At 37.3% G+C, this 27,274-nt stretch overlaps 1 protein-coding gene across 5 annotated transcripts in view; it reads left to right on the forward strand.

The window, feature by feature from the left end:
* PUDP (pseudouridine 5'-phosphatase) overlaps positions 1-27,274 on the forward strand; it is a 190,926-nt gene that overhangs the window by 117,724 nt on the left and 45,928 nt on the right. For 2 of the 5 annotated variants that reach the window (XM_072614456.1, XM_072614459.1), the window contains one exon: positions 1-27,274. This exon is cut by the window's right edge and continues 5,391 nt beyond it. The exons of 2 other annotated variants lie outside the window; for them this stretch is intronic. Coding sequence is in view for 1 of the 3 variants with exons in the window: in XM_072614459.1 (XP_072470560.1) it covers positions 1-57 (57 nt within the window). In the remaining 2 variants the exon portion in view is untranslated. One more of the 5 variants, XR_011968111.1, reaches the window with a different exon arrangement.

The following is a 27,274-nucleotide window of genomic DNA, read 5'->3' on the forward strand; positions in this document are numbered from 1 at the left end:
GATAAGGTCATTGATTCTACCTTAAAGGAGGCTGCCATTATCTTAGAAACTTCCTGACCTAGCAGGATACTCTGATGGGATTAACTACAGAGAAAATATTCCCAATTGGAACAAGCTTGATCTTTGATAACTCCTGAGGTAACGACGTTTAACAAGTTTCAACCCTAAAGTTAGCACATTTTCCTCAAAATCACATAATAGACTATTCCTATCACTCCATCTCTCAAATAAGGAAAGCAGCAGAGCTTAGCCACCTGATGGACTGATGTGAACTTTTTCTTTTGCCTTGTAGTGAAACCTCAGAGCTATGTAACACCTTATACATGAGTACTGTTTATCTGGCAAAAAGCCACCAGCTGGTGATTATTAAAATTTTTTTCTTATTTTCTAGCCTTGCCCCCTAATTTATTGACCACCTGTCAAACAGACCAAGGTGGTAGGATTACTCCCTGGGAGGGTCTTTGTGTTCTCTGAGTTAAGAAATTCCCTAACAGATTCACTCTTTCAATACTACAGATTTATCGAGGTTTATTGAAAGTATGTAATGGCTACAACCTAAGAGACAAGTGTCCAGAGTTAATGTAGTTATATATTTTTCTTTAGATGCCATAATTGGGGCTCTATTAGAACACTATGTCTTAGTCGTACATAGTCCAAAGCACAGTCTCTTAAACATTTTGTTCCCTATTTTTTTACACATAGAAAAAATGTTTGTTTTAACAAGTATTTGAGCTTCTGTCTTGTATACCTAACTTGAGTTTAGCACTTTTGTAAGTCCAGTTGCAGGTATAGAATAGTAATAGCTCACATTTGCTTAGCATTCTATAATTTTCATTGTATTCTTCAAGAATACATTTTTATGGTCCTCGCCCTCAAAGTTAGTTAAGTAAGTCAAGGTTAGCCAGTAAGGAGACTGGCCTGACTAGATTAGAGATTATATCTAAATGCCTATTGGATATTTCAGACTGACTATCCTGGAGACATTTCAAATTCACTATGTCCAAAACAGAATTTGTTATCTGCCCCTACTCCTCAAGAGACGCTTATTTCTTATTATTGAAGACACCATTGTTGTTCCTATCTCCCAGGTCCATATTCTTGACAAGTGGTGGGTAGGGTTAATTGCCAAATCTTGAAATTTTCTCTCTGCAGAATTTCTCAGATCTAATTCATTCTCACACAGCCACTACCTTAGTCCAGGCCCTTGTCAACTTTCATTCAGATTATTTCAACAATCTCCAAATTGATCTCTGGGTAACCTTCCCTAACCCCCACTGCTTTTGTTGGTCGACAATATTGAACTGAGTGCATTAAGCCACAACATATTATACATCCATCTCAGTGTTATCCATAACTATTCAAAAGTGATTGTATAATCCATCATGAAAAAAAAAATTGAGTAAAAAACATCCATTTTCTGAACTATGATACACAATTTTTAGAATTTGACACCATTTGGCCACCCACTATCTGCTTTTTTTTGACAAAGTTCTTAAAACTGGCATATCAGGAAAATTCAATAGGTATAATTTACCTAGACTTTGACAAAAATCTTTGAAAGGATTGCTCATGCTTTTCTTTTTGACAAGATGGAGATGTAGACTAGAAGCTAGTATAGTTAGGAGAATTTTGAACTGGGTGGGTTATCAAAGTTGAAATAGATGCAGTAATTATTCTATGAAACAGGCAATATGATATAATAGATTGAGTAGTGGATTTATAGTCAATAGAACTTGGGTTCAAATCCTACCTCTTTATACTTTTTCTAGGGCTATTTCTTTATCTGTAAGATGAAGATGATAATACCTTTATTATCTACCTTATGGGACTACAGTGACAATCCAGTGAGATAATGTATTTAAAGTTATTAGTTGGTGTAGAATATATGCACAACCAGCCATCCATGTTCTCATATGTGCCTAGTGCAAAGCACCTAACAGACTTTGTTTTGACTTTCTAAATGTCATTTAAATGTGTGTGTGTGTGTGTGTGTGTGTGTGTGTGTGTGTACACACACGAGGAGGCCTTTTGTTATTAGTGACTTGTGTAAAGGTATTCATGTCATGTTTATCAAAATTGCTTTACAATTATAAATCTGGGAACGAGTTCGAATAGTCTGGATGACAAAGTCAGGATAAAAAAACTTGACAGGTAAAAGTGTTCGACAGAATATAGTGAGGTAAAATTTGACAGGGATAAATGTAAAGTTTTATACTAAATTAAAAACACCAATTTCATTTATAACATGGACTTAAAACACTAATTTCATAAATAGAAAATGAAAGAGGTTATATGATAACAGTTCTTCTGAAAGAGATCTGAGGATTTTACTTTACTGCAACCTCAGTATGGTCCACAGTACATAGCATCCATAAAGGCTCATAGAATATGGGGCTTCATTAAGAAAGGTAAAGTGTCCAGTCCTGCTATACTCTTTACCAGGGGTGGGGAACCTTGAGGCCACATGTAGCTCTGTAGTCCTCAGGTGCAGCCCTTTGACTGAATCCAAACTTCATAGAACAAATCCCCCTTAATAAAGCGATTACTGATGTATACAAAGAAGGCTGTATGTTAGATATGTAGGAAATATTAACAGAGATAAGGCACTAGAATTAAGAAAGGTTTAGGAAAATTTTTAGTAAAAGATAGGATTTTTGTTGGAACTTTAAGGAAGCCAGGAAGGTCAATATTCAGAGTATTCGAGGCTTTGGGGACAGATGCAGAAAGTGCTTAGAGCCAAGAGATGTCTTATTGATGGAATAATCAGGAGTCCAGTGTCACTGGATTGAAGAGTAAGAAGACTGGAAAGGTGGGAGAGGCCTAAGTTATAAATGGATTTTAATGCCAAAGAGAGCATTTTATGTTTGATCCTGGAGGCAATAAGGAGCCACTGGAGTTTATTGAATAGGAGGGTGACATGATAGTACTTTCACTTTAGGAAAATCACTTTGGTTGCTGAATAGAGAATGGATTGGACTGAGGAGAAACTTGAGGGAGGCAGACCTACCACTGTGCTGTCCACACAGGCATGATGTGGTGAGGGCCTGCTCCGAGGACGTGGCAGTATCAGAGGAGAGAAGGGGGCCAGACTCAAGAGATATGGTAAAGGTGAAATCAGCAGTCTTTGACAACAGCTTAGACACAGGGAACAAGGAGTTAGAAGTTAGGAGAGGGAGAGCGTTTAAGAGGAAAGGTAATGAGTTCCATTTTGGACATAATGAGTGTAAGATGTCTTTTTGGACATTCCAAAAGATTTGAGATTTCTGAAAGGTAGTTGGATATGTGAGATTGCAGGTCAGCAGAGCATGTGAGGTAAGATATGTATATTTGAGAATCCTCATCACAGACATAGTAATTAAATCCATGGGAGGTTAAAGAGATCACTAAGCTAAATAGTATAGAGGGAGAAGAGGACCCAGAGCAGAATCCTAAGATACCCTTATGGTTAGAGGGTGTCATCAGCAAAGAAAACAAATCCAACCCTTGATGTAGTTAGGTCACTAAACAAATACTTAGAAGAATTTACTTGATTTTTCTAAACTTAATAGACTTTGAGCACCTGCTTCATGAAAGGTTTTATACTAAACTATTTGAGAGTGATAAAGAAGTGTGAAAGTCTCAACTCTCAAGGAGTATACCACTAATTGAGGTTGATGAGGCATTCCTATTTTTAAAAAATGTAACACTGTAAACTAGTATGCATGCGCTATATAATAAGAACAAAATGATTTATACAAACATAGTCAAGAGGGAGGAATCTATCATTTTTAATTAGCATAAACAGGCAAGATTTCATGAAGTATTCAATATATCATTTCTAATTAGTATAAGCAGGAATGATATCATGGATTTAATGGAGAATTCAAGTTTTCAGCTAAGAGCCTGGAATTCTCTCCCTTCTCATCTTCACTTACTGGCTTCCCTGACTTCCTTCAAGGCTCACCTAAAATCCTGTCTTCTGTGAGAAACTTTTCCCATCCCCCTTAAGGTTAGTGCTTTGATCTCTAAGATTAATTACAATTTATCTTATATATATATAAAGAGAGTTATTTGCATTGTCTCCTCCTTTAGATTCTGAAATCCTTGAGAGCAGAAATGTTTTTTTCCTTTTCTTTGTCTGCCTTTGTATCCTCACAGTGCCTAACATGTAGTAGATAATGAATGAATGCTTGTTGACTGGTCAGATTTGGTGTTGAAGGAAAAGAAAGACTTAGGCATCAAGAAAAAGATGGAATTGAACAAAGTATAAACATTAGCAAAAAAAAAGAGGGGGGCATAAAAATAAAATTTATGCATTGTTTTTGCAAAAATGCAAAATTTATTTTAGGGATGCTGCTTTTTAAAATGAAGACTTGGTAATAATATTTGCATTTGTAGTCACTGATACATCTGTCATACTGGCATACATATAAGGTAGTTTGTAAGAGGAACTGGTTCTAATTTTTAAGAATAAGAGCCATTCCATAATTGACAAATGGTCTGAGAATATGAATAGGCAATTCTCAGGTAAAGAAACCGAAGATGTCCATATCCATATGAAAAAGTTCTCATAAAACTTGAGTAATGCAAATTAAAGCAATTCTGAGATTCTACTTCATACCTAATAGATTGACAAAAATAACTAAAAAAAAAAAAAAGAAAAGAAAATGCTGGAGGAAGCTTTGGGAAAACAGGCATATTGATATAGTGGTGTACATGTGAATGTACATAACCATTTTAAAACACAGTTTGGGATTATATACAAAATGTTATTAAATATGCTTGCTTTTTGAGCCAGTTTGTCATTGCTGGTACTAAAGTAACCAAAAGAGATTTTTTTAAAAAATAGGAGGCCTTAAGTGTACAAAAAATATTAATAACAGCTCTTTTGGAGGTAACAAAAAACTTGAAACTAGAGGCTTAACAATCAGTTAATGAATGACTGAACAAACTGTAGCATACACGTGTTATGATATACTGTTATGCTATAAGAAATGAAAAAATAGATGATTTCAAAGACACATGAGAAGACTCATGAACTGATACAGATGGAACAACTTATACTATAGCACCAATAATATAAAAATGAACAATTTTGAAGACTTTTATTGACTGATGAGGAATGAAATTAATAGAACCAGGAGAACAATTTATATGACAACAGCATTATAAAGGTAACCAATTTTGAAACTGTGGGAACCATAATCAATACAAAGGACTATCTCCGATTTCTAGGGAACAATGATGAAACATCATCTGCCTCCTGACCAAGAGATAATGAATTTAAGATGTAGAGTGTGACAAATAGAGGTAGATATAGATACACAACCAATGATGGAATTTGTTTTGCTTACCTATGCGTATTTGTTACAAAGAATTTGGTTTTCTTTTCCCTTTTTTTCCTAGTGGAGTAGAGGAATTAGGAGAGAGAGAAATTAAGCAGTCTTTTAGATATTATGGTGTTACATATATGGAAGATTGCATACACTTTCAGATGAGGTCCATTGTATTGTTAATTTTGCTTGTTTTACTTTGTTACAAAAGAACTCTTAACAGAGTGGGGGTAGTGTGGAATTATTTGTCATATAAAAACATGTCAAATCTTTTGTGAAATGGAGGTTACTAAGGAAATGGGAATGTGGGATATGTAGTAAAGACTTTCAGCATAAGTCATACATTTCTAAAATAAAGAAAACCGTCTGCTGAGAAATTTTTATCTTACCACAATTCTATTCAGAATCCATTATTATTGAACCTATATGAATGAAAAAAACGATTAGATGATTATTGTTGTCAAATATTATGTTAAGCACTAGGAATATAAATAAAAAATGTGAAAGTCCCTGTACTGAAAGAACTCGCACTTTTAGAGATGACATATCAGAGGGTAAGAAGGTTGGTACATCTGTGAGGCAGATATCAAAGATCCTTAGGTTACATCAAGAAATCATACAGTAGTGCCAAGAATCTGGAGAATATACTGGCAAGAAGGATAGAGAAAGTTGGGAGACAGAGGAAGGCCAGATGCAAAGATGTGGTGGTTCTCCATCTTAATAGAAGGAGTAGTGTTGATGACTCCAATCTTACACAAACCACATGAGCATTCAGGAAGCCCAGATAGATTCCAGGCAGGACAAGGAATTATGTAGGAAGGCAATGTCAGTCCCACATTAAGTGAAATATAGATGAGAGATGAGTAAGTATATTCTCAGTCCTTAAAAAAAAATAAGCTAAATTCTAGTATTCCTACAACTTTTTGAGAAAACTTTATATGTATAATTTTTTAAAATTCCCTTTTTGGACACAATTTTACATAATAACAAAGATTAGCATATATCATGAACTTCAGTGATTCAGTCATTAATGTTGAAATGAAAAGATAATCTTATATTGATAATAAACGTTTCAACTACTGTGTAAATTTAAAATTTCCTAAATGCATAAAGACGAGAATACTAAACACATTTTTCCTCCAGAGTTCCTGAATGATTAATTGAAGCTTTGTGATTTTCCTTTTCATGGTGTTCTCTTATAGTGTGATAGTTTTTAATAACTTTTTTTCTTGTATTTTTCTTGGCTTCCAAGATATTTCTGACAAGGTCTGTTTTTCCACTAGGCCTACAAATTAGATCTCCTTTAGCTGCAAGGCAAAAACAAGCTCAATATTTTTCTAAGTTAAGGGGTGGATGGGTTGGCTTGAGATGAATAACAGAGTAGAAGTAAATGAATTATGATTTTATACAGTGATCATTTAAAGTTAATTATTCTGTAAATTCATGCTGTGGGGGAAAAGATGTATTTGACTACTGCTTGAACTTCTGGCGAAAGCATGTATAGTATCCAGATGTTGAGTGTGATTTATTGTCAGCATGTTTACTAGCATTTCAGGGGTTTTGTGTGTTTATTTGTTTCTTTTTGGTTATAGCTGTTTTATTCTTCATTTCTTTTTAGCGTAGAAGGTGGAGAAGGGACATATTCTAACCTAATATGCTTATTAGATTTTAAATTCGTATTCACTTATTGGTATTGCATTAAAACTACTGTTAAAGCTGTTGTTTCTTTTATAAGGCAGTCAGTCATCTCTCTGTGTGTATTATTTATTTCTAAATGGTAACTTCCTTTTTAGCTTGAGAAGGGAGCTTCAGGGTGAAGTTATTGCCCTATTTCTAGCAATCTCTTTTCATGCATGATTTGCCAAGGGCTATGCTTGTTTGGTATCGTTCCTTGGGTGAACAAATAAATCTTCCAACACTCTGGGTGGAAGAAGGGAGCTGATAAGATCTTCAAGTACTTTCACTAATAACTGGGCTGGTCAAAGAAAGGAGTCAGGTCTTTGTTTTTCATAGATCTTAATCTTTTATGAGGGACACAGAAAAATATAAGACAGAACAAGTAAGGACAAAACCCTGAATGAGAGATTCTTTTTTGGAACTGCATAGAAGGAGGGAGACATAAGGATGAGCAAGAAGTAAATTGATATTTCTTGGGAAAGAGTATCATAAGTGAATTTAACTCAAAGTAAGAATATGGCTATTGGGAGGGAGTGGAAGAATCAAGGACTATTTGATTGGTTGGTTGTTGTCCTTCGTCTTTGACGAGGACCAAAATGACATCACTAGTATAAAGTGAAATTTCAATGTGTCTGACTGTGGCTGATCAGATCAATATGGGTTTGGAATGCTGTACCACAGGTTGGGCACAGATAGTCCTTGTGAATATTTGGGGATGGATATCCCAAATTTTTACATCCTGCATTTACTTTGTGCTATCTCAGTTCTGCTTTGCTCAAAGAGCACAGCATCCTTTCTGATGTGGGCACACTATACTGAGTGATCCTGTGCCAGAGTCTCCCATGTTGCACAGTCAAATCCAAAGTTCTTGAGAGAGACCTTGAGAGTGTCCTTGTATCATTTCTTCTGGCCACCATGTGATCGCCTGCCCCATGCAAGTTCTCCATAAAATAGTCTTTTTGGCAAGCGTACATTTTACATTCAAATAACGTGGCCAGCCCATCGGAGTTGTACTCTCTGAAGCATAGTTTGAATGCTTGACAGTTCAGCTCGAGCAAGGACTTCAGTGTCTGGTACCTTATCTTGCCAGGTGATCCTCAGAATCTTCCTAAGAGTTCAAAAGGAAGCAATTCAGTTTCCTGGCATGGTATGGTATACTGTCCTTGTTTCACAAGCATATAACAATGAGGTCAGCACAATGGCTCTGTAGACCTTCAGTTTGGTAGTCAGTTTAAAACATCTTCTCTCCCAGACCTTTCTTTGGAGCCTCCCAAACACTGAGCTAGCTCTGGCAATGCGTGCATCAACCTCATTGTCAATGTGTACATTCCTGGAAAGTACACTATGAAGGTAAGTGAACTTATCCACAGAATTCAGCACTTCTCCGTTTGTTATATTTGATGGTTACACATATGGATGGTGGGGTGGTGGCTGATGGAGCACCTGTGTTTTGTTTTTTTTTTGGTGTTAATTATCAGGCCAAAATTAGCGCAGGCAGCAGAGAATCGATCCATACTTTGTTGCATCTCAGCTTCAGAGGCTACAATGAGTGCACAATCATCAGCAAACAGAAAATCATGCACCAACACTCCCTCCACTTTGGTCTTGGCTTGTAACCTTTTCATATTGAAGAACTTACCATCAGTACAGTAGTTCACCTTGATGCCGTGTTCATCCTCATTGAAAGTATTTGTCAGCATGACTGAAAACATCATGCTAAAAAGCATGGGAGCAAGCACACAGCCCTGTCTACACTCCATTGGTGACTGGGAAGGCAGAAGAGCTTTGTCCATTATCCAGAACCTGGGAAAACATGCCATCATGAAATTGATGTACAATATTGTCTAACTTCTCCAAGCAACCAAATTTTGACGTAATTTTCCATAAGCCCTCACGACTAACAGTGTCAGAGGCCTTGGTCAGATCCACAAACGTTGTGTATAGACCTCTGTTTTGCTCCTGGCATTTCTCCTAGAGTTGTCAAGCAGCAAACACCATATCAGCTGTTCTCAGCCCTTTCTGAAACCACACTAGCTCTCAGGTATTTGACCATATTCCAGGTGAAGAATCAGCCTATTAAGGAGGACTCTAGAAAGAATTTTGCCAGCTGTGACTAAGAGAGAGATCCCCTTGGGATTGTCGCAGGACAATCTATTCCCTTTGCCCTTATAGAGATGGACAATGGAGGCATCCTTGAACTCCGGGGGAATAACCTCCTCTTGCCATGTAACCTGGAACATTTCAGGACTGTTTAGTTCTTACCTAGATCATGAAAGTCAGACCTAAAAAGATAAGTGGAAAAATAGACAGATTATAGGAACTTGGGAAGGGCAGAATAATTAGAGAGAGCAAGAGTAGTGTATATGATGAAATTAGGGATCAAATTAGTGTAAGGAAAACAAACTGTAGGGACTCAATGCTAAATTAAGAGGCAGAGGATAGATCTCTATAGTGTATGAGTTATACTTGAAGTTCCTTCTAATTCTCAAATTCTGTAATTCTCTGAATGATAAATAGCACAATTTAAGAAACCCAGGATGCTCATATGTCACCAAAAAAAAAAAAAATTAAAAAGCCACTAGAAACACAAAAGAGCAAGTGCTGTATTAAAGGAAGCACAGCTTTTAGGAGTAGCAGTAGTCCTGTTCAGCTCTTTCTTCATCAGACTCTGTCCAGAGTACTGTCTAGGCTGCGCTGTTTAAAAAGAATATTGATAAGCCAGACAATGTTCAGAGATAATCAGCCAGTTTGGTGAGAGGTCTTGAGTCCATGTCATATAAGGATTCATTGAAGGAGTCATGTTCAGTTTATCCACAGAGAGCATAGTTTAAGGAACTCAGGATACTCATATACTTCTCCAAAAAACAAACAGAATACAACCAACATTAGAAATACCAAAGAGAAGAATGAGGCCACTGTCTATAGTAGGTGTTCATAACGATAAGGATCAAGTATTTAATCTTGACTTGAAACTTGTTGACCTTTGTAAATGAACCTAAACAAAATGCTACCAGAGTTAAATATAAATAGAAGGAATGATTTGCTAATGTTTTTACTAGAATACATTAAATTTTATTGGTAAAGATTGTCCATTTGTGGGAACAGAAGGAAATTCCATGGTTGAAAGACAGTGAAAAAACATGCTGTTCAGAACTGTCATAATTAAACCAGTTTTCATTATTTATATGCCTCTTTAGTTTTCAGAAAATAGTATTCTTTTCTGTAAAACCTAATATGGAATATAGTATTTGAAATAAAAATTATAGCAATATATTCCACAAATATAAAGGAAAATAGTTATTGAAAAGGACTAAAATGGTACAGAAATGCCCTTCCTTGCCTTGTGTAGCATGTATAGGATGGTTATTGAGTTACTCTCCTAACCCATGCCTTTGCCTAGCAGGTCACTTTCCCAGAGCCAAGCTCCCTAGAGACCACTGAAGGACTTGAGAGGTGAGAAGGGTGCTATTGCTGTGCTAAGCTCCAAAGTCCCCACTGATATTTTCTGTGCCCACCACCACCCCTGGTTAATTGTTGATGTCATTTAGTAAGATTTTGTTAACTTATTAGGAAAGGGGTATTTTCTAAGGTAGTATAATAAGAACAGTTGGTACAAAACATCCCTGTATCCTATCTCCCAGACTCCCAAAAATGTGATACATTCTCCCACAGGTATATGTAGAGTGCAGGAGAGATGGAGCACAAACCTAGAGAACATGTAAAAAAGAAATAACTCAGAGCTCCTACTGATGAGATGCTCATGAATTTCCTGTTAGGCTTGGTACAGCCTTTCATGAGCTCCTTACAGTCTTGAATCTGACTTTCCTATTTTTTCTTCAGCTCCCAGTGTATTGTCTAGCCCAATTTATTCATCTGCTCTTTCTCTCTTTTATTGATGTGCAGATTTAAAGATATAAAATTTCCCCTAAGTATTGTTTTGGCTACATCCCACAAAGTTTGGCATGTTGTCTCATAGTTTTCTCTATAAGGCAATTATTGATTGCTTCTATGATTTGTTCTTTGACCCAGTCATTCTTTAGGATTGGATTGTTTAGTTTCCAATTAGTTTATATATAGCCCTTTACTAAAAGTAATTGCATTATGGTCTAAAAATGATGTGTTAATTTCTGCTTTTCTACATTTTGTTATGCCACTTTTATGACCAATTTTTGGAGAACTGCATGTATGAGAAGGTATACTTCTTTCTTTTCTGGTTCAGTTTTGTCCTGAGATTTGTCATAACTAACTTTTCTAAGGTTCTAGTCATCTCCTTGACCTCTTTCATGTTTATTTTATGATTAGATTTATCTAATTCAGCAAGGAGAAATTTAAGGGCCCCCACTAGTATAATTTTATTGTTTATTTCCTTCTATAATTCATTTAACTTTTCCTTTAGGAATTTTGATGCTATGCTGTTTGGTGCATATATGTTTAATTTTGATATTACTTCATTACTTCATGGTGCCTTTTAGGAAGATGTAGTTTCCCTGCTTTCTACTTTTAATTAGATCTATTTTTACTTTTACTTTGAGATCATTATTACTATCTCTGCTTTTTTTTTACTTCTGTTGAAGCATAATAGATTCTGTACTAGCCCCTTATTTTAACTCTGTGTTTTTTTAATAATATTTTTTATCCCAATTATATATAGAGACAGTTTTTAACATTTTATTTAAAATTTTGAGTTCCAGACTCAGTCATTATGTAGAGCAGTTTGGAACTATGCCCAAAGGGCTATAAAACTCTCCAGTGGTGTTACATCTGAGTGGCTGCAGGCCAGCATCCACCCCCAGTATCACAGGTCTCTCTTTCTGACCTCCTAAATTCTTTTGGGTTACGAGAATGTCTCATTCTGTCCTTTTGTCAGCTCTGCCACTACAGAGTTCAGTTTGAGGCATTATTTGGGAGGGGAATGTTTGGAGAGCTCAGCTAAGTGCGTTCTCTACTCCACCATCTTAAGTCTGCACTGGAAGTATTGTTATTTTTCTTACATTAACTGTTGCATCATGGAAAGAGTCCTGGGGCAGCTACCAGGAACCCTAGTTTCTTTACTAAAGAGTTGTGTGACTTCAGGCAAGTAATTCCCTTTCTCTAGATCTAACATTCTTCCTCAATAAAATGAAGGACTTTGAACAAATGGTCTCTGAAGTTTGCCTCAGTTTTTATATTCTATGTTCTTATTCAAATCACCAAGGCAGACATTTTGCTGTGAGAAAGTTAATCAGCCAGCAGTCTTTGTGGAATAATAATTACAAAGCATATTCTGTGGTCCTATGTGATGTTATAGATTAATTCTCTGATCTCTGTATAGCTAGCTTCTAGTCTAATGCCACAGGACAATCATTCAGTTTGAACAAAACCATTAATAATGGCTGATATATGGAAACATATGTATTCAGTAATCATGTGTTCATCTTGCACTGACTAGCTCATAAAGTCATAGGTTTAAAGCCGGAACACGTGTTTGAGGGCTCTTAATCCTGTCCATTCATGAGAAAACTGAGGTCTAAAAAAAGGGAAAAATCACAGAAGAAGTGAAGAGGAAAGCTGCAATTTGAACTCAACTCCCTTGATTCCAAATCTAGTGCTCTCTGTCTTGTAAGTATAAGCTCAGTCGTGTCACAGCCCATGGTTTAGTGGACAAAGTCACAGGATCATAGAATTACAGAATAAAGAGAAGGCCTTAGAGGTCATTTAGTCCAACTCAAAGCAGAAAAGATTTCTAAACACAACATGTCCAAGTTATCACGTGTAAATAAACTCTCAAGGCATTCCATTCCACTTTTGAAACCTATTAATTTCTAATCATTAGGAAATTTTTCCTTAGAGGCCTAAATTTGCCTTTTTACAAATTCTGCCTGTTGTTGCTAGGTCATCCCTCTGGAGCAAACTGAGTAAATTTAATCCCTTTTCTGCCCAGCATCGTTCAAATACTTAGCATAGATTTAGAGATGGAAGATACATCTTCAGGTCCATATTTCAGTTCCCTCGTGTCACAGATGAGGAAAAGTCCACACTTGGTGCTTACATTTCCTCATTTCTGACATTTTCTTTAATTTTTTATAATTTTATAATGCTTCCATTCCTAGCACTATGTTAAAATTGCCCTCTGAAGGGTCAACAGTGACTTCTATTTCCAGTGTTATTTCTTTCAGTCGTTAGAATCCTTACTCTCTATGAAGCATCTTATATGGTATGATCCTATTCTTCCCAATCCTCCATAGAACTATTTCATTTTTGTCTTTGTAGCCCCAGCACTTAGTGTATATAGCACATGTATTGCAATAAGCTGCTCAGTAAATGATTGATTATAGGTTCATCAGTCTAGAGTTAGAAAGGACTTCAGAGACCATCTAGTCCCGCCTTCAGATGGAGAAACTGATGCCCAAAAATGTTTTGACTTTCCCAAGGTTGCACAGAAAAGTTGTGTTAATGGGAAAATTTGAACCAATTAGTAAACATTCAGTAAGCTCCTACTATGTAATGCCAGGCACTATTCTAAGTTCAGAGGACACAAAAAAGGCAAAAGACAGTCCCTACTCTTAAGGAGCTTACTATCTAGTTGGGTAGACAATATGGAAAAAATATATAAATGTAGCAAGCTATATACACAGGATAAATAGGAAGTAATTAACAGAGAGAAGGCACTGGAATTAAGTGAGCTTGGGGAAGACTTTCTGTAGGAAATGAGATTTTGATTGGAACTTAAAGGAAACCAAGGAGGTCAGTAGTTAGAATAGAAGATAGGTATTTCAGGCATTGCAGGTATAGGAGACAACCAGAGAGAATGCTAAAAACCAAGAGATAGGATGTCTTGTTCATGGAACAGTAGCTGGACAGTTTTGTTGGATCAGAGTGTGATGGTGGGGAATAAGGTAGGAGAGGTCCAGATATAAGAAAACTGGAAAGGAAGGAGAGGCCTAGATTATGAAGGACTTTGAGTGCCAAAGAGAGCCTTTTGTATTTGATCTTGGAGATGATAAAGAGCCACCGGAGTTTATTTAATGGAGAGTGGGGGTGTGTGACATAATAGAACTCACTATTTAAGAAGAAATTTCAGAAAGACAGATGAAGATATGAGATTGGAGGTCAGCAGAAGAGTTGAGACAGGATAGATAGACTTGAGAATCATTAGCATAGAGATGGTAATTAAAACCATGGGAACTGATGAGGTCCCTAAGTGAAATACTATAGAGGGAGAAGAGAAGAAGATTCAGGTCAGAACCCTGAGGGATACCTGTAATTAGAGAGTTTGATTTGAAGAAAGATTCTGCAAAGAACAGTCACATAGATATGAACCCACTTCCTCTTTCCATTGCACCACACTGCTACCTCCTCTTACTTTCTTCTACCTAGCTTTAAAGATATCCCACGCTACTGAATCTCCTCTTACCTATGTAATCATTGCTCTGCCTAATTTCCTGCCTCCTTATCCTCTTCCTGATCCATTAAGAAAGTGGGCTTGTCATCATATTTCTGTCTTTAGCTGTCTTTTATCTTTCTACATGCACTCCCTTGGAAAATTCTTCTATTCTTTTCAGGTACTATTTCTGTGCCATTGTGCAATTGACTCCAAAATCTGTTTTCCACCACTGCCCCTCATATCCTTGGCCCTTACCAGTCCCCCTCAGTTTCACGCTCTGTAGTATCTTTCTCATCTGTCCCCTCTGAATTCCCATTTGCTTTTCCCCTGCTATGACCTATTGAAGTAGCCTGACAGCTCTTTCTACCCCTAGCCCTTTCCCTCTTAAAACCATCCTCCATAGGATTACCATGTTTGCTCTCCTTACTCATTGTCCAAGCCATTCCTTTATTCAGCATATTCATTGGCTTCTTAATGACTGAAGTAAGGTTGAGATCCTTTCCTGTTATTCATACGCCTTCACATTCTTGTGCTATCCCATCTTGTTCTTTACAGCCTCTTCTCTTATGATTTTCTTCTATAAATTCTATGCTATACGCAAGCTAGGCTACTATACTACCATTTCCTCTACTTGTAATTAGCTCTTTGCCCCTTCTGCCTGTTGAATTACTACCTCTCCTTTGAAATCTAACTTATAATCTCTTCCATGAAACCTTCTCTGATCCTCCCCCTCTCCTAGGCAGCAATCACCTCTTTCCCCAGGACCTCACACAGTACTCTGTTTTGTTCCATTATATACTATGACATGTTATTATTTTCTATTATATTTATGTGTATCAGTAGCTGACATTTATAAAGTACTCTAAGCTTTTTAGAGATTTTCTTTAAAACATCCATATGAAGTAGTGTGATGGCAATCAAATTAAGATCTTTTGCTGTTTTTGTTTTACTAAAAGTGCCTCTGATTGAATAATGTGATTAAAGAAGATCTTCCCCACCCATTCTTGGTCCTGCCCAGTGAGGGAAGCTTAATTAAGGGAGTTGTTTTGTAGGAGGGTCTCAAGTACCTTCTTTTTTTTCTATTGAGACACTGAGTCAGAGGGTTATGTCTTCTGGCTCTGAAAAGTGTATAAATACTCTGAGGGTGAGGTTTTACTTTGGGGCTTACTGACTGGAAGTGTTTCTTTGGCCAGATGAGACTCTGGGAAGCCTGTACTAAGGAGCCCCCGGCTTTGAAAACCCAGATGTTGCTGCTTCCAATTCTGGTTTCTGTGTACATATGTTAATGGTCAGACATTTGAAAGCATGTCTATTGATTTTTTATTTCTCTGAAATTTTAATTTTGATTTTCTCTGATACCTGTGCTTGATTAAAGTGATTATTAACCCCTCAAAAGTTGCCCTTTCTTTTATGAATGCAGATCTAAGAACCTGTGATAGCAGGCCTCCCCTGTGTATATTGCGGTGCTTACTGATACATTATGGCATAGTCAGCAGGATCTACATAAATTAACAAGAAAGCATGGGGTTTTGTGGGACTGGGATAATTGTCTGTTGTTCCCCACTTGTGGTGGCTATGGTTCTGGGGAGCCCCAGAAGGTGGGGATGGCCAGAACCTGTGCTCCAGTGGATTAGCCCTATTCCTGACTGTGCCAGAAGAGTGAAGGCCCTGAAAGTGTATTCTATTCAGAAACTAGACCAGAGCTGCAAGAACTTGGAATGGAGCCCTGGAACCTGAGCAGAAAACTGCCTTCGTACTGACCCAGCAGAAGCAGAAAACTGCCTATGTGCTGTCCTTGGTGACGTGAGAGCAAAAGAGGACAACTGCCAGTGTGCTGACCTGGGAGGGGTGAGTGGTAGAACAGGAGCAGAAGTTGGAGCAGAGAGCTGCCTGAGCACAGACCCTGGTGGAATCTGGGAACAGCCATCTCCTGCGAAAGGAGGAAGAACCTAGGAGCTCGGAGTTCAGCAATGGAGCAAGATGGAGATTGTGCAGCAAAGTACTAAGTGTGCTTTTTTGCAGCATTTTCCTGGAACAGTTTGGGACCCAGGGGGTGGAATTGCCCATGGTGGGTGGAGGGAAGTACCCTGTACCCCCCAAGAACTCCACCCCGATGGCTTTGTTGCCTAGCTGCCCCTCAGTACTTGGAAGCAGGGCCTGGAACTGTAAGACTGGGACTTGGTTCATTAGAGCCTATTGAGAGTGCCTGCAGTGGCAGAGTAGGGACGACACACTCCCAAGAGCACTTTGCTTGGACATTTCTTTTTGGGATTGAGGAAGGAGGAGCTGGTTGTTCTCTACTCAAAGAATGATGTTATGTTAGGCCTATACCTTTGTGTTTGTTTAAAGCCATTTGGCTCCCTGGTAATGAGTTCTGTATTCTGCAAATGTGAATTGTGTTGTATTTACTTAAGAGATGTTAATCCTTCTATTTGTTCCAGCGGCCATGACCATTTAGAATATAAGGCCAAGGATCCTGGAAGGGTGGATTATAATGGCAAAGTGGGATCTTTTGCTGTTTTGTTTTTTTTTAGTATAATCAAAGGTCTCTGATTGAATCTTGCCTTTATCATTCAAGAGTCTTTACTAGGAGTTAAATACAGAAACAAAAGTTTCTGTAACTGGAAACAGTATATGTATTTGTATTGTTAATTATTTTAATGTGATTAAAGATCACCCCCACCCATTAATGGACCTGCCCATTAATGAGAGTTTGATTAGGTAAGATTTGTGGGAAGGCCCATGCCTTTTGTGAATGAGGCACTGGTTCTCAAGGGTTGTAATGCCCTTGGCTCTAAAAAAGGTATAAATACTCGGAGTTGAGGTTTTACTTTGGAGCTTACTATCTGGAACTGTTTGTTTGGCCAGATGAGGACTCTGGGAAGCTGCTAAGGAGCCCCTCTGGCTTTGAAAACCCAGATGTTGGTGCTTCCCTTTCTGGCAACTATGGTCAGACAGTTGGACCTGTGTGTTGATTTGTGATATGTGTATTGCTTATGTCAGACAGTTTGGAAGCACTGTCTGTTGATTTCCTGAACTAAATGAAAGATATATGTGCTTGGTTAAAGGAGATTGTTAACCCCTCAAAAGTTGTCTTTCCTTTTAGAAAAGCAGATCAAAGAACCTGTGATAGCAGCCCCCCCTGTATATGTTGGGGTACTTACTAATAGAAGTGGCTAATGTAAATATCATTCCCAATTTTGCAGGCGAGGAAACAAAACCGAAAAAAAAATTTTTTAAGAGGCTTGCCTAAGGTGACATAGCTAGTAACTGGTGGAACCAGGATGCCAGACAGAGAACTCAGATTCACTGTTCCTTCCTTTTTACTTTGCTGCTCCCCAGTCTAACTCCGTTAGATGCCATGATCCATGTAGGTCCAGCCTACACTTAGCATATTCCCATTTCTTCTGCGTACCAGAGGCATGTAAAAAAAAAGTTAATTCAAACTGATAGTTTTTATATGAATAGAACCCCAGCACAAATCAGTGTATAGGAAAGAATTAGGAAAATTAGGTAACGGGAACAGAATAGAATGATAGGGCAAATCGAGACTATAAAGCTATGGTCAGAAGCTCGATTTGATAAGAAAGATACTTAGGTAATTGTAGAATCATCCAGGGGAGTGGCGTCATCCAAATAGAATATATTTCTATCTTACTGTAGATGTGGTTTGCATTGAGGTGGAATTAAAATTTTAATTCCAGTGGAGAAACAGATGGAAAATTAAATGTGCATATAAAGGTGCTAAGTACAGATTAGATTGTTTCATTGCTAGAATGTTTAAGTTATAACTACTCATTAAACATTTTTGATGAATATTGCTTTATTTTTTTCTCTCTAGAAGCTGATTTTTATATGGTAAATACACAAATAGCTTTGGCACTATTAATACAATGCCATTTTGTTAACAATTTGAGTCATGCAAAATACTGTATAAAATTCCTATCTACAGGGGTCATGTTCTTTGACTCTCATGAAATACTGTACTGTAATGGATATGATGACTAATTTGCCAACCTGAAAAAGCATGATGAAGAATACATGCAATTGTCTCATTATAGCTCACACTTGGGAAAGCAGCTTGATGCAGTAAAAACAAAAACAAAAACAAAAAACCAGTTACACTTGGAGTTAGTTCTAAAATATGCATTGTAGTCTTGGATCTCTCACTTAAAAGTTTGCTGATTTTAGGCAAGTCACCTGATTTTTTTTTTTTTTTTGTAAAATTAGAATGGGAATACACTTTCCCCTCAGAATCGTGGTAAGGATTCAGTGAGAATTTGTGGAGGCTACTTTGTAACCATTATGAATTGTACAAATGTAAACTCATATTAGCTTTTATAGAAAACATTTTAAGATTACCCTCAATCACAGGTAATCAGTGTGAGCCATTCTGCTCCCCATAGCTACGTGAGATCTTTAATCAATGGTCATCATTGTTTTACGTTCTTCCTTCTTTGATTATTTCAAAATGATATACTGGAAACTTAGGAGTCACTCGCTAACTCTGTGATCTAAAAAAACAAAAAAATAGCTGTTGATGTTCTAGGATTATAGTAGATCAGGGTTTCTTAAACTTTTTCCACTCAAGACTCCTTCAGAGTTTTTTAAATACAGTTTAAGAAGCACTGTATGACCTTGGCATCTTCAGTATCTGAACAAGCTCTAAGTGCTCCACAGTGCCTGCTTCTGCCACCTTCATGGTTGTTGAAACAAATTATTCTTGTCTGATCATTCTTCTTGGAGAAGTCTTTGCATGTTTGCAGTAGACATCCACCTAACTCATTGATGAGTGTGAGGCCTGTCAATTCCCTTCAATCTGTTTTAGCCAATCTGCCAAGATGGTTTACCTGGTTATGGTTGCTGCTTGTGCTGCAGCTTCTTGGAGCCACAAGTGGGAATTGGGTGAAGGTAGACACCAAAGGTGAATAACAGCCCTGAAAAGAGCTGCGCAAAACGTGACACCAGAGATGTTGATCCTCCCTGAATGCCCTATTCTTATATGGACAATTGAATACTGGTGATAGTGCTTTATCAGGAATAATGAGTCATGTTGGTCAGGGTGAATAAAACTGAGAGAATTAGGATAAGTGACCACTTCATTTGTGTGATTAGGTATAGTTACCCTGATGGTAGTGGTCACCTTAGAGTGACTTATACTTGAAAAAAACAAGGAAGATCTTGAGAGTCCTCCTTCCTATTATATAACTTAAGACTTTAGCATAGCGTTAAGAGTGCAGAGGCAGAAATTGTCAAGAAATGTTCAAGGGAATGGACATAGGAACTGACTAAATGATGATTTCATTATAGGATTATGGTTATGACACATTTATTATTACATTACAATTATATATTAATCATGTAGATGATATAGAACTTTAAGGTTACAATGTACTTTTACATATATCATTACAAGTGAGAATAGGACTATATGGAGAACCTCATAATCAGTAGAAAATAGATTAGACTCCTTCTGTAAGGTCCCAAAAGACAGAAATAGGTAGAAGTTTCAATAGGTAGATTTTCTATTAGAGCTACTCAGAGTGGAATGGGAAAGGATTTAATGAGTTCCCCATCAATGGACAACTTTAAGTGGCTACTGGATTGCCATTCATTAGGGATAATGTACAAGCAATTGCTTTTCAATTCTGAGATAGACTAGATAGCTTCTCAGGTCCCTTCTAACTCTGAGATAAACAGAGTGGAAGATTAAAGGACTGCAAGAAGGTAGGAGTCACCTCTAGTCTCTCACACTACCTCACCCCTCCTAGTATAGCCAGGAAGACAGAATTTGTGTTTATGTCATCCTGTCCTTGGAATGAAGCATTTCTAATTTGAGAATAAAATTTCAGAGTCCTATTGTATGAATTGGCACAGTCCTGAGCCACCACATAGTCTATACGTAGGAAGAGGAAAAGGTTGGGATAATGGATAATTTTAAATACATGAAATTAAAAGAGTTTTGCATAGACAAAATTAATGAAGCCTAAATTAGAAAAAAATTAGGAAACTGAGGGAAATTTTATAGGAAGTTTTTCTGATAAAGTCCTCATTTCTCAAATTTATAGGAAACTAAGCCAAATTTATAAAAATAAGAGCTATCACATCAAGGGATTTGAGTAGACAGTTTTCAGAATTAGGAATCAAAGCTATCAGTAGTCAAATAATAAGTGCTCTAAATCACTATTGATTAGAGAAATGCAAGTTGAAACAATTCTGGTGTGCCACCTCTCACCTATCAGATTGGCTAACATGACAGAAAAGGAAATGATAAATATTACAGGGGATGTGGAAAAATTGAAGGTGTTGTGAACTGGTCCAACAATTGTAGAGAGCAATTTGAAACTATACTCAAAGGGCTATAAAACCACGCATACCCTTTGACCCAGCATTACTTTGACCTGGAACTACTAGGTCTGTATCCCAAAGAGATCAAAGAAAAAGGAAAAGAACCTATTTGTATAAAAATATTGATAGCAGCTCTTTTTGTGGTGGCAAAGAATTGAAATTGAGGAGATGCCCATCAATTGGAGACTAGCTGAACAAGCTATGGTATATGGTTATGATAGAATATTGTACTGTACAGTAAGAAATGATGAATAGTTTGGTTTTAGAAAAATCTTAGAAGATGTATGTGTATTGGCAAAGCAATATTCACAGCGCTGGTGGTGACTATGAATATGCCAGCATAGTTCTCAATTGCCAAGTATAAAAGACTCTCCATATAGAAGGCAAAAGAAAAACATTTATTTAAACACCAGAAAGCCAAATCCCAGAACCAGAAAGCAAAATCCATCATGGTGACCAAGAAGTTAATAAACATGATCACAGTAGGGGGCAAAGCCATTCTCAGACCTCCCCTCCCTTAGCCAGGGCCTTCTCACTGTCAACTTTCGCACTGTGTCAGTTGGCCTGCATTCTATCCCCTCTGACCTGACCTGACTCACTTCCTCCTGGTTCCGCTTCACCCTTCCTGTTCTGCCTCTTCAGCAGGATACTCCCACCACATGTGACCCAGGCTTCCAGACAATTTAAGCAGATCATATGGGCCTATTAATTAATGAGGAAGATCTTTCCATTTAAATTACTATTACATTCAGCCCCACAGTCTTTCATATTCATTACATAGGTCAGTAGGGCAACTGATAGTACAAGTACCCCATCATTGCCCCTCAACAAATGGGGCCCAAAATCTTGGGGTAAGGGGCGAAGGTCTCTTCTTCCACGTCTACTTCCTGCTGAGATTGGACATAGAGCTGTACCTGCCCCAAGCTGTACTCCCATTTGAGAGATCAGTTCTTCAGGTGGTATTTGGAGCTTGGTCGACTTCAGGTCCAGAGATGACACATCACTGTCATGGATAGGAGGTGACATCCAGCTTAAGCAATCAGGCATCTGCAGGTGAAAGGTACTAAGCCTATAGGAAACAAATCTAGCAAACAAGTTCAACAGATGACACCAAAAAACAAACAAACAAAAAAACCCCCAAGGAAATAATAACCAGAAGCAGGGTAGATAGGGTCAGCTGGAGTTCTGGAGTTCATGAATCCACTATCACAGCCTCATTCACAGAATATATGAGTTAAGGGTACAATTTGGTAATCATCCTCTCCTGAGTAAACAACAGTTACAGTATTATCTTTTCCATGTGCTGAAATTTCTGTAGCCTTTGGGAATGTTGTCTGGCTTCTGTTTTACCCGTACTTAAGCTCCCAATTTTATTCTGTCAGTAGAACCTAATACTTCAGTCCCTCTGTTATTTCAGAAGGAGGGTAAAGTTTTCCACAAGTGGTCTTGTTTTAGAAGAAATAATAATCACTTGAATTATTCTGTCATTTTTACAAAACTGTATGAGTGCATCACCTAAATTTTGGAATGTTACAATAATTTCTCCTTGAGAATTAGAATCTGTTACTTCAGCCAACACATGTATTCCTCAAGCTGCTAATCCTAATCTGAACTGGGGTTTGACCAACTTCCTATTCTCCCTGAAGGTGTGACAAACTTGGATAGAAGGGTTCAGCAGGATTTGTAGGGGCAGTTCTTACTTTTCTATTTCATCTAGTATCAGGTCCCTTTTTTCAGTACATTCTGAATAGTTCCTAGTTGGAATACCATCTAGGCTTCTAAAATCTACCCCTGATCTCAATAGAGCAGTAAACAATTCTCTCCTTGTCAATTTATTCTGATTTTGAATCCACTGGCTATTTACTCTTCTCTCTCTAGCAATGTTGTCTTTTCCCTAGTCTCCTAAGTCATCTTGTCCATCACCTCTGAAAGAGGGTGCACTATTTCCCCAGTTATTAGAGTCAAACTCAAATGCTTGTAAGTAGGAGGAGCCATCTTCATTATTGTATTCTTATGGTAAACTGCAAAGGGAGTATCATAGTATGCATCTGCATTTCTGATCATTATGGCAGTTTTTATTACCTCCTTTAACTTTCTTATACATTCCCTAAGTGAAACCAGGGTCTGTTTTCACTAGGCCACATAGAATCAGTAGGATACTGCCTACTGCAGCCTTCTGCATCCAGAGCTAACAGATTAGTTGTGTTATTACCTCCTGGCATATTGTAATGTGTCAGAGTTTGCTGTACAAAAGAATTCTAATACCTCTAAATTTCAGACAGTGGACGGGATCTATAGCTATTCTTCTAGCTCTGTCATCACTTGATTATCACCATCCAAGATATTGATGATTCTCTTATCCTTTGGGTGAATTTACTCAAAATTTCTGTGACCTCCTGCTGAGTAAAATCCTCAGTTATCTCCCTAAACACTGAGTTTCCTTCTTGGTTCTCCTGTTTCTGCCTCACTGTTGGGCGTGCTTCTGACTAAGAAACTTCTTCCTCTAAAATTATTTCGCTTCCTTTGTCACTGTGGCAACTAGGCTGGGTCTGTACAAAGGTCAGATGCTCATTTCTTTTGTTAGCCTTCTGCTTCTTCTGAGCTAAATGAACAGCCTTTCCTTCTGCCTGAGACCCCCCAGACTGCTCTTGTAAAGTAGAGCCTGAAGGATGAGAATTCTCATGCAAACTAGCCAACTTTTTCCATCTGAATTTTTTCCTTAAGCAGCTCATCTCTGTTTCTACATATAATACAGTAAGCCATTAATAAAATCCAGCCTCTGCTACTTACCCCTGCCAACTCCTTCCCTGGTCTTATTGGTCTTCCTTGCAAACACCTTTCCAAATCTTCAGGTTCCCCTTCCTGTAACCTCATTTCCCAGTTTTCACAGGCTCCAGTGCTTTTAGCCGATTCCCTTGCTAGCAAGGAATACAGTAAATCCTCCCATCCTGGGATATTAATGTCTTTCTCTAAATTCTTTCTGCCTCCAAATAGAGATTTTATACCTTGCAATCCTGTTCATGATGCCAAATGTATTGCCAAAGCAACATTCACAGTACTGGTAGTGACTATGAATATGCCAGCGTAGTTCTCAATTGCCAAGTATAAAAGATTCTCCATATAGAAGACAGAAGAAAAACATTTATTTAAACACCAGAAAGCCAAATCCCAGAAGCAGAAAGCAAAATCTGTCATGGTGACCAAGAAGTTAATAAACATGATCGCAGTGGAGGGGCAAAGCCATTCTCAAAACTCCCCTCCCTCAGCCAAGGCCTTCTCACTATCAGTTGTCACATTGTTTCAGTTGGCCTGCATTCTGCCCTCTATGACCTGACCCCACTCACTCACTTCCTCTTGGTTCTGCCTCACCCTTCCTGTTCCACCATATGTGAGCCAGGCTTCCAGGCAATTTAAGCAGATCGTATGGGTCTATTAATTAATGAAAAAGATCTTTCCATTTAAATTACTATTACATTATGGTAAATCATGCAAAGTAAAGTGAGAAGAACTAGGAGGACATTGTACACAGTAGCAGATATATCATATTGATGATCAGCTGTGAAAGACTTAGCTGCTCTGATCCAGACAATGATCCAAGACAGTTCCAAAGGATTAATGGCCAAATTTACCATCAACCTGCGGAGAGAAAACTGCTGAACCCTGAATATAAATTAAAGCATACTTTTTTCACTTTCTTCATGCTTCTTTCCTTTTATTTGCTTGTTTTGTAGCACAGATATTATTCCATAATATTCATGGAAATATGTTTTGCATGAGTTCATATATGTAACATATCATATTACATACTTTCTGAAAGAGTGGGGCAGCACCAGGAGGAGGAAAAGAATTTGTGACTTTTTTTTTAAAAAGAATGTTCCAACTAAATAAGCACTTATGTACATGAGAGGAAAAAGTTGGGATGAACAAATAATCCCAGAGTTAGAACATCAGAATGTGAAGTCCAAGATAAATGATGTGCTCCAGCTTTTTGGCTTAGAAATCATCGTCAGATGCCTTCCACATCCAGAGAAAGAACTATGGAATTCAATCGCAGATTGTAGCAGATCATTTTCTTTTGTATTACATTTTGGTTTATTATATCATTTCTCCCATTCATTTTAATTCTTCTATACAACACAACCATGGGGAAAATATATTTAGTAGGAATGTATGTGTAGAACTTATATAAAATTGTATGCCATCTCAGGGAAGGAGGGGGCAGGTGTGGGGAGAGAGGGAAAGAAAAAATCTAGGTTGTATGGTAGCGATTGGGGAACATTGAAAATAAATAAATAAAAATTATTTTAAAAAAAGAAATCATGGTCAACTATGCCCATGTCTCAACTACCATTGTCACCTAGGACAAAATCAAAAGTTATATGCTCAGAATTAATATTTGGCATTAGCCATATGCCAAAGGGAATGCAGTAGTAGCATGTATCCCATTCTTCTCCTCTCACCCCCTTGATGAAGCACTGTGCAAGAATTGGTGAGAGAGAGAGAGATGAGCAGTTTAAGGAATACTGCTCCTTTCACGGATGCCTGGTCATTCATATGATGATAATAGCAATAATAACAATTAGTAATTTTTTCTGGGCATTGTACTAGGCACTTTACAAATATCTCATTTCATACAATTCTGGGAGGAGATGCTATTATGATCCCCATTTTACAGGTGTGTAAACCTAGAGGGACTTAACTAGGTAACTTACCATAGGTCACATAGCTAGTCAGCATTTTAGACCAGATTGTATTTTTGACTCTAGGCCTTGTGCTGTATCCACTATGCCACATATATAAGATTTTTGTTCGATGATTGATGATAATAATAATGCTACCAACAGATGATTTCAAGAACCTTTACATGATCAAATTTGACCATGTAAAGTGATGCTTGTACATTTGAGTAAAATACAGTGAATGAGAATGGTGTTTAAATTTCAATTATCTTTGCCACGAATACCCCAAATGAGGTCGCGAAGAGTCAGACACGACTGAAAACAAGTTTAACAGAAACAATCTTTGATTTTGTCATTGCATTTAGACTTCTACGTATTTTATATTTTCTGTAGTTATTTTAAATGGAATTTCTCTTTCTGTCTCTTGCTGATTGGTTTTATTAGTAGCATATAGAAATGCTTATGATTTATGTGGATTATAACTAAGAATAATCACCCCAGCAAAACTGAGTATAATCCTTTAAGGGAAAAAATGAAACAGAAGATTTTCAAGCTTTCCTGATGAAAAGACCAGAGCTAAATAGAAAATATGACTTTCAAATATAAGGCACAAGAGAAGCACAAAAAGGTAGGCATCAAAGAGAAATCATGAGGGATTCCATAAGGTTTAATTGTTTATATTTCTGTTTGGGAAGATGATATCTGTAACTCCTAAGGACTTTATCAATTTTAAGAAAGTTAGAAAGAGACTACATAAACCGAGAGCATGAATACATGTTGACTATGATGAAATAATATCTAAAAAAACAAAATTAAAGGGTGAGGAAGAGGGATGCATTGATAGAGTTTTCTGTTTAGCTCTGGTATTTTACATCAAGAATGCTTGACAGTCATCTGTATCATTAAATATCCATTTTCCCCCTAAATCTTAGCTCTTTTGCCTTCCAGAATATCATATTTTAAATCCTCTGCTCCTTTAACATGGTAGCTGTTAAAGCTTGTGTGATCCTGACTCTGGCTCCATATTTGAATGGCTTCTTTCTAGCTTTCTTTCTTTCTTGCAGTATTTTCCCCTTGACCTGGGAGCTCTAGATATTCCTGAGAGTTTTCATTTTGGGATCTCTTTTAGTTAGTGATTAGTATTTCCATTTCTATTTTACCTTTCAATACTAAGATATCAGGGAAGTTTTCCTCTATAATTTCTTGAAATATGATATCTAGGCTTTTTGATCATGGCATTCATTGTGTCCAATAATTCTTAAATTACCTTTCCTCAATATTGCTTTCTAGGTCATTTGTGATATTTCACATTTTCTTATATTTTTAAAAATTCTTTTGGTTTTGTTTTATTGTTTTTTGAGGCCTCATAAAGTCATTAGCTTCTGTTTTTTCATTCTTTTGACTTTGTTTTATTTTGTGTCTCATGGAGTCATTAGCTTCTACTTACCCAATTCTAATTTTTTCAGTTGGGGGCAGGGAGCTTTGTTCAAAAGACTACTTTCTATTGTAATGGGAAGACTTTCAGTAAAGGCCTGTGTTTGAATTCTAGTTTTCTATTTATTATTTTTGTGACTTTATGCAAGTCTCCACTACTCTGGGCTTTAATTTCCTCTTCTGTAAAATGAAGGAGTTGACCTAAATGATAAGGTTTTTACAAGCCTTAATAGAACCTCAGGTTTGGGAACCCCCTCAAAAGCCATCTAATTCGGCCTGTTCAGGCCTGCCTTCTATAATATCCATAACAAATGTTTCTCTAAATTTTTTTGAAAGCCTCTAGCATAGAATAACCTATTATCTCTAAGGCAATTTTTTTCCTGCTTTTGGATAACATAAATTGTTAGAATGTTTTTCCCTACATCCAGCCTAAATCTTGTTATTTGTAACTTATACTTATT

This window comes from Notamacropus eugenii, chromosome 5 (genome assembly GCF_028372415.1).
Source record: "Notamacropus eugenii isolate mMacEug1 chromosome 5, mMacEug1.pri_v2, whole genome shotgun sequence".
NCBI lineage: Eukaryota > Metazoa > Chordata > Mammalia > Diprotodontia > Macropodidae > Notamacropus > Notamacropus eugenii.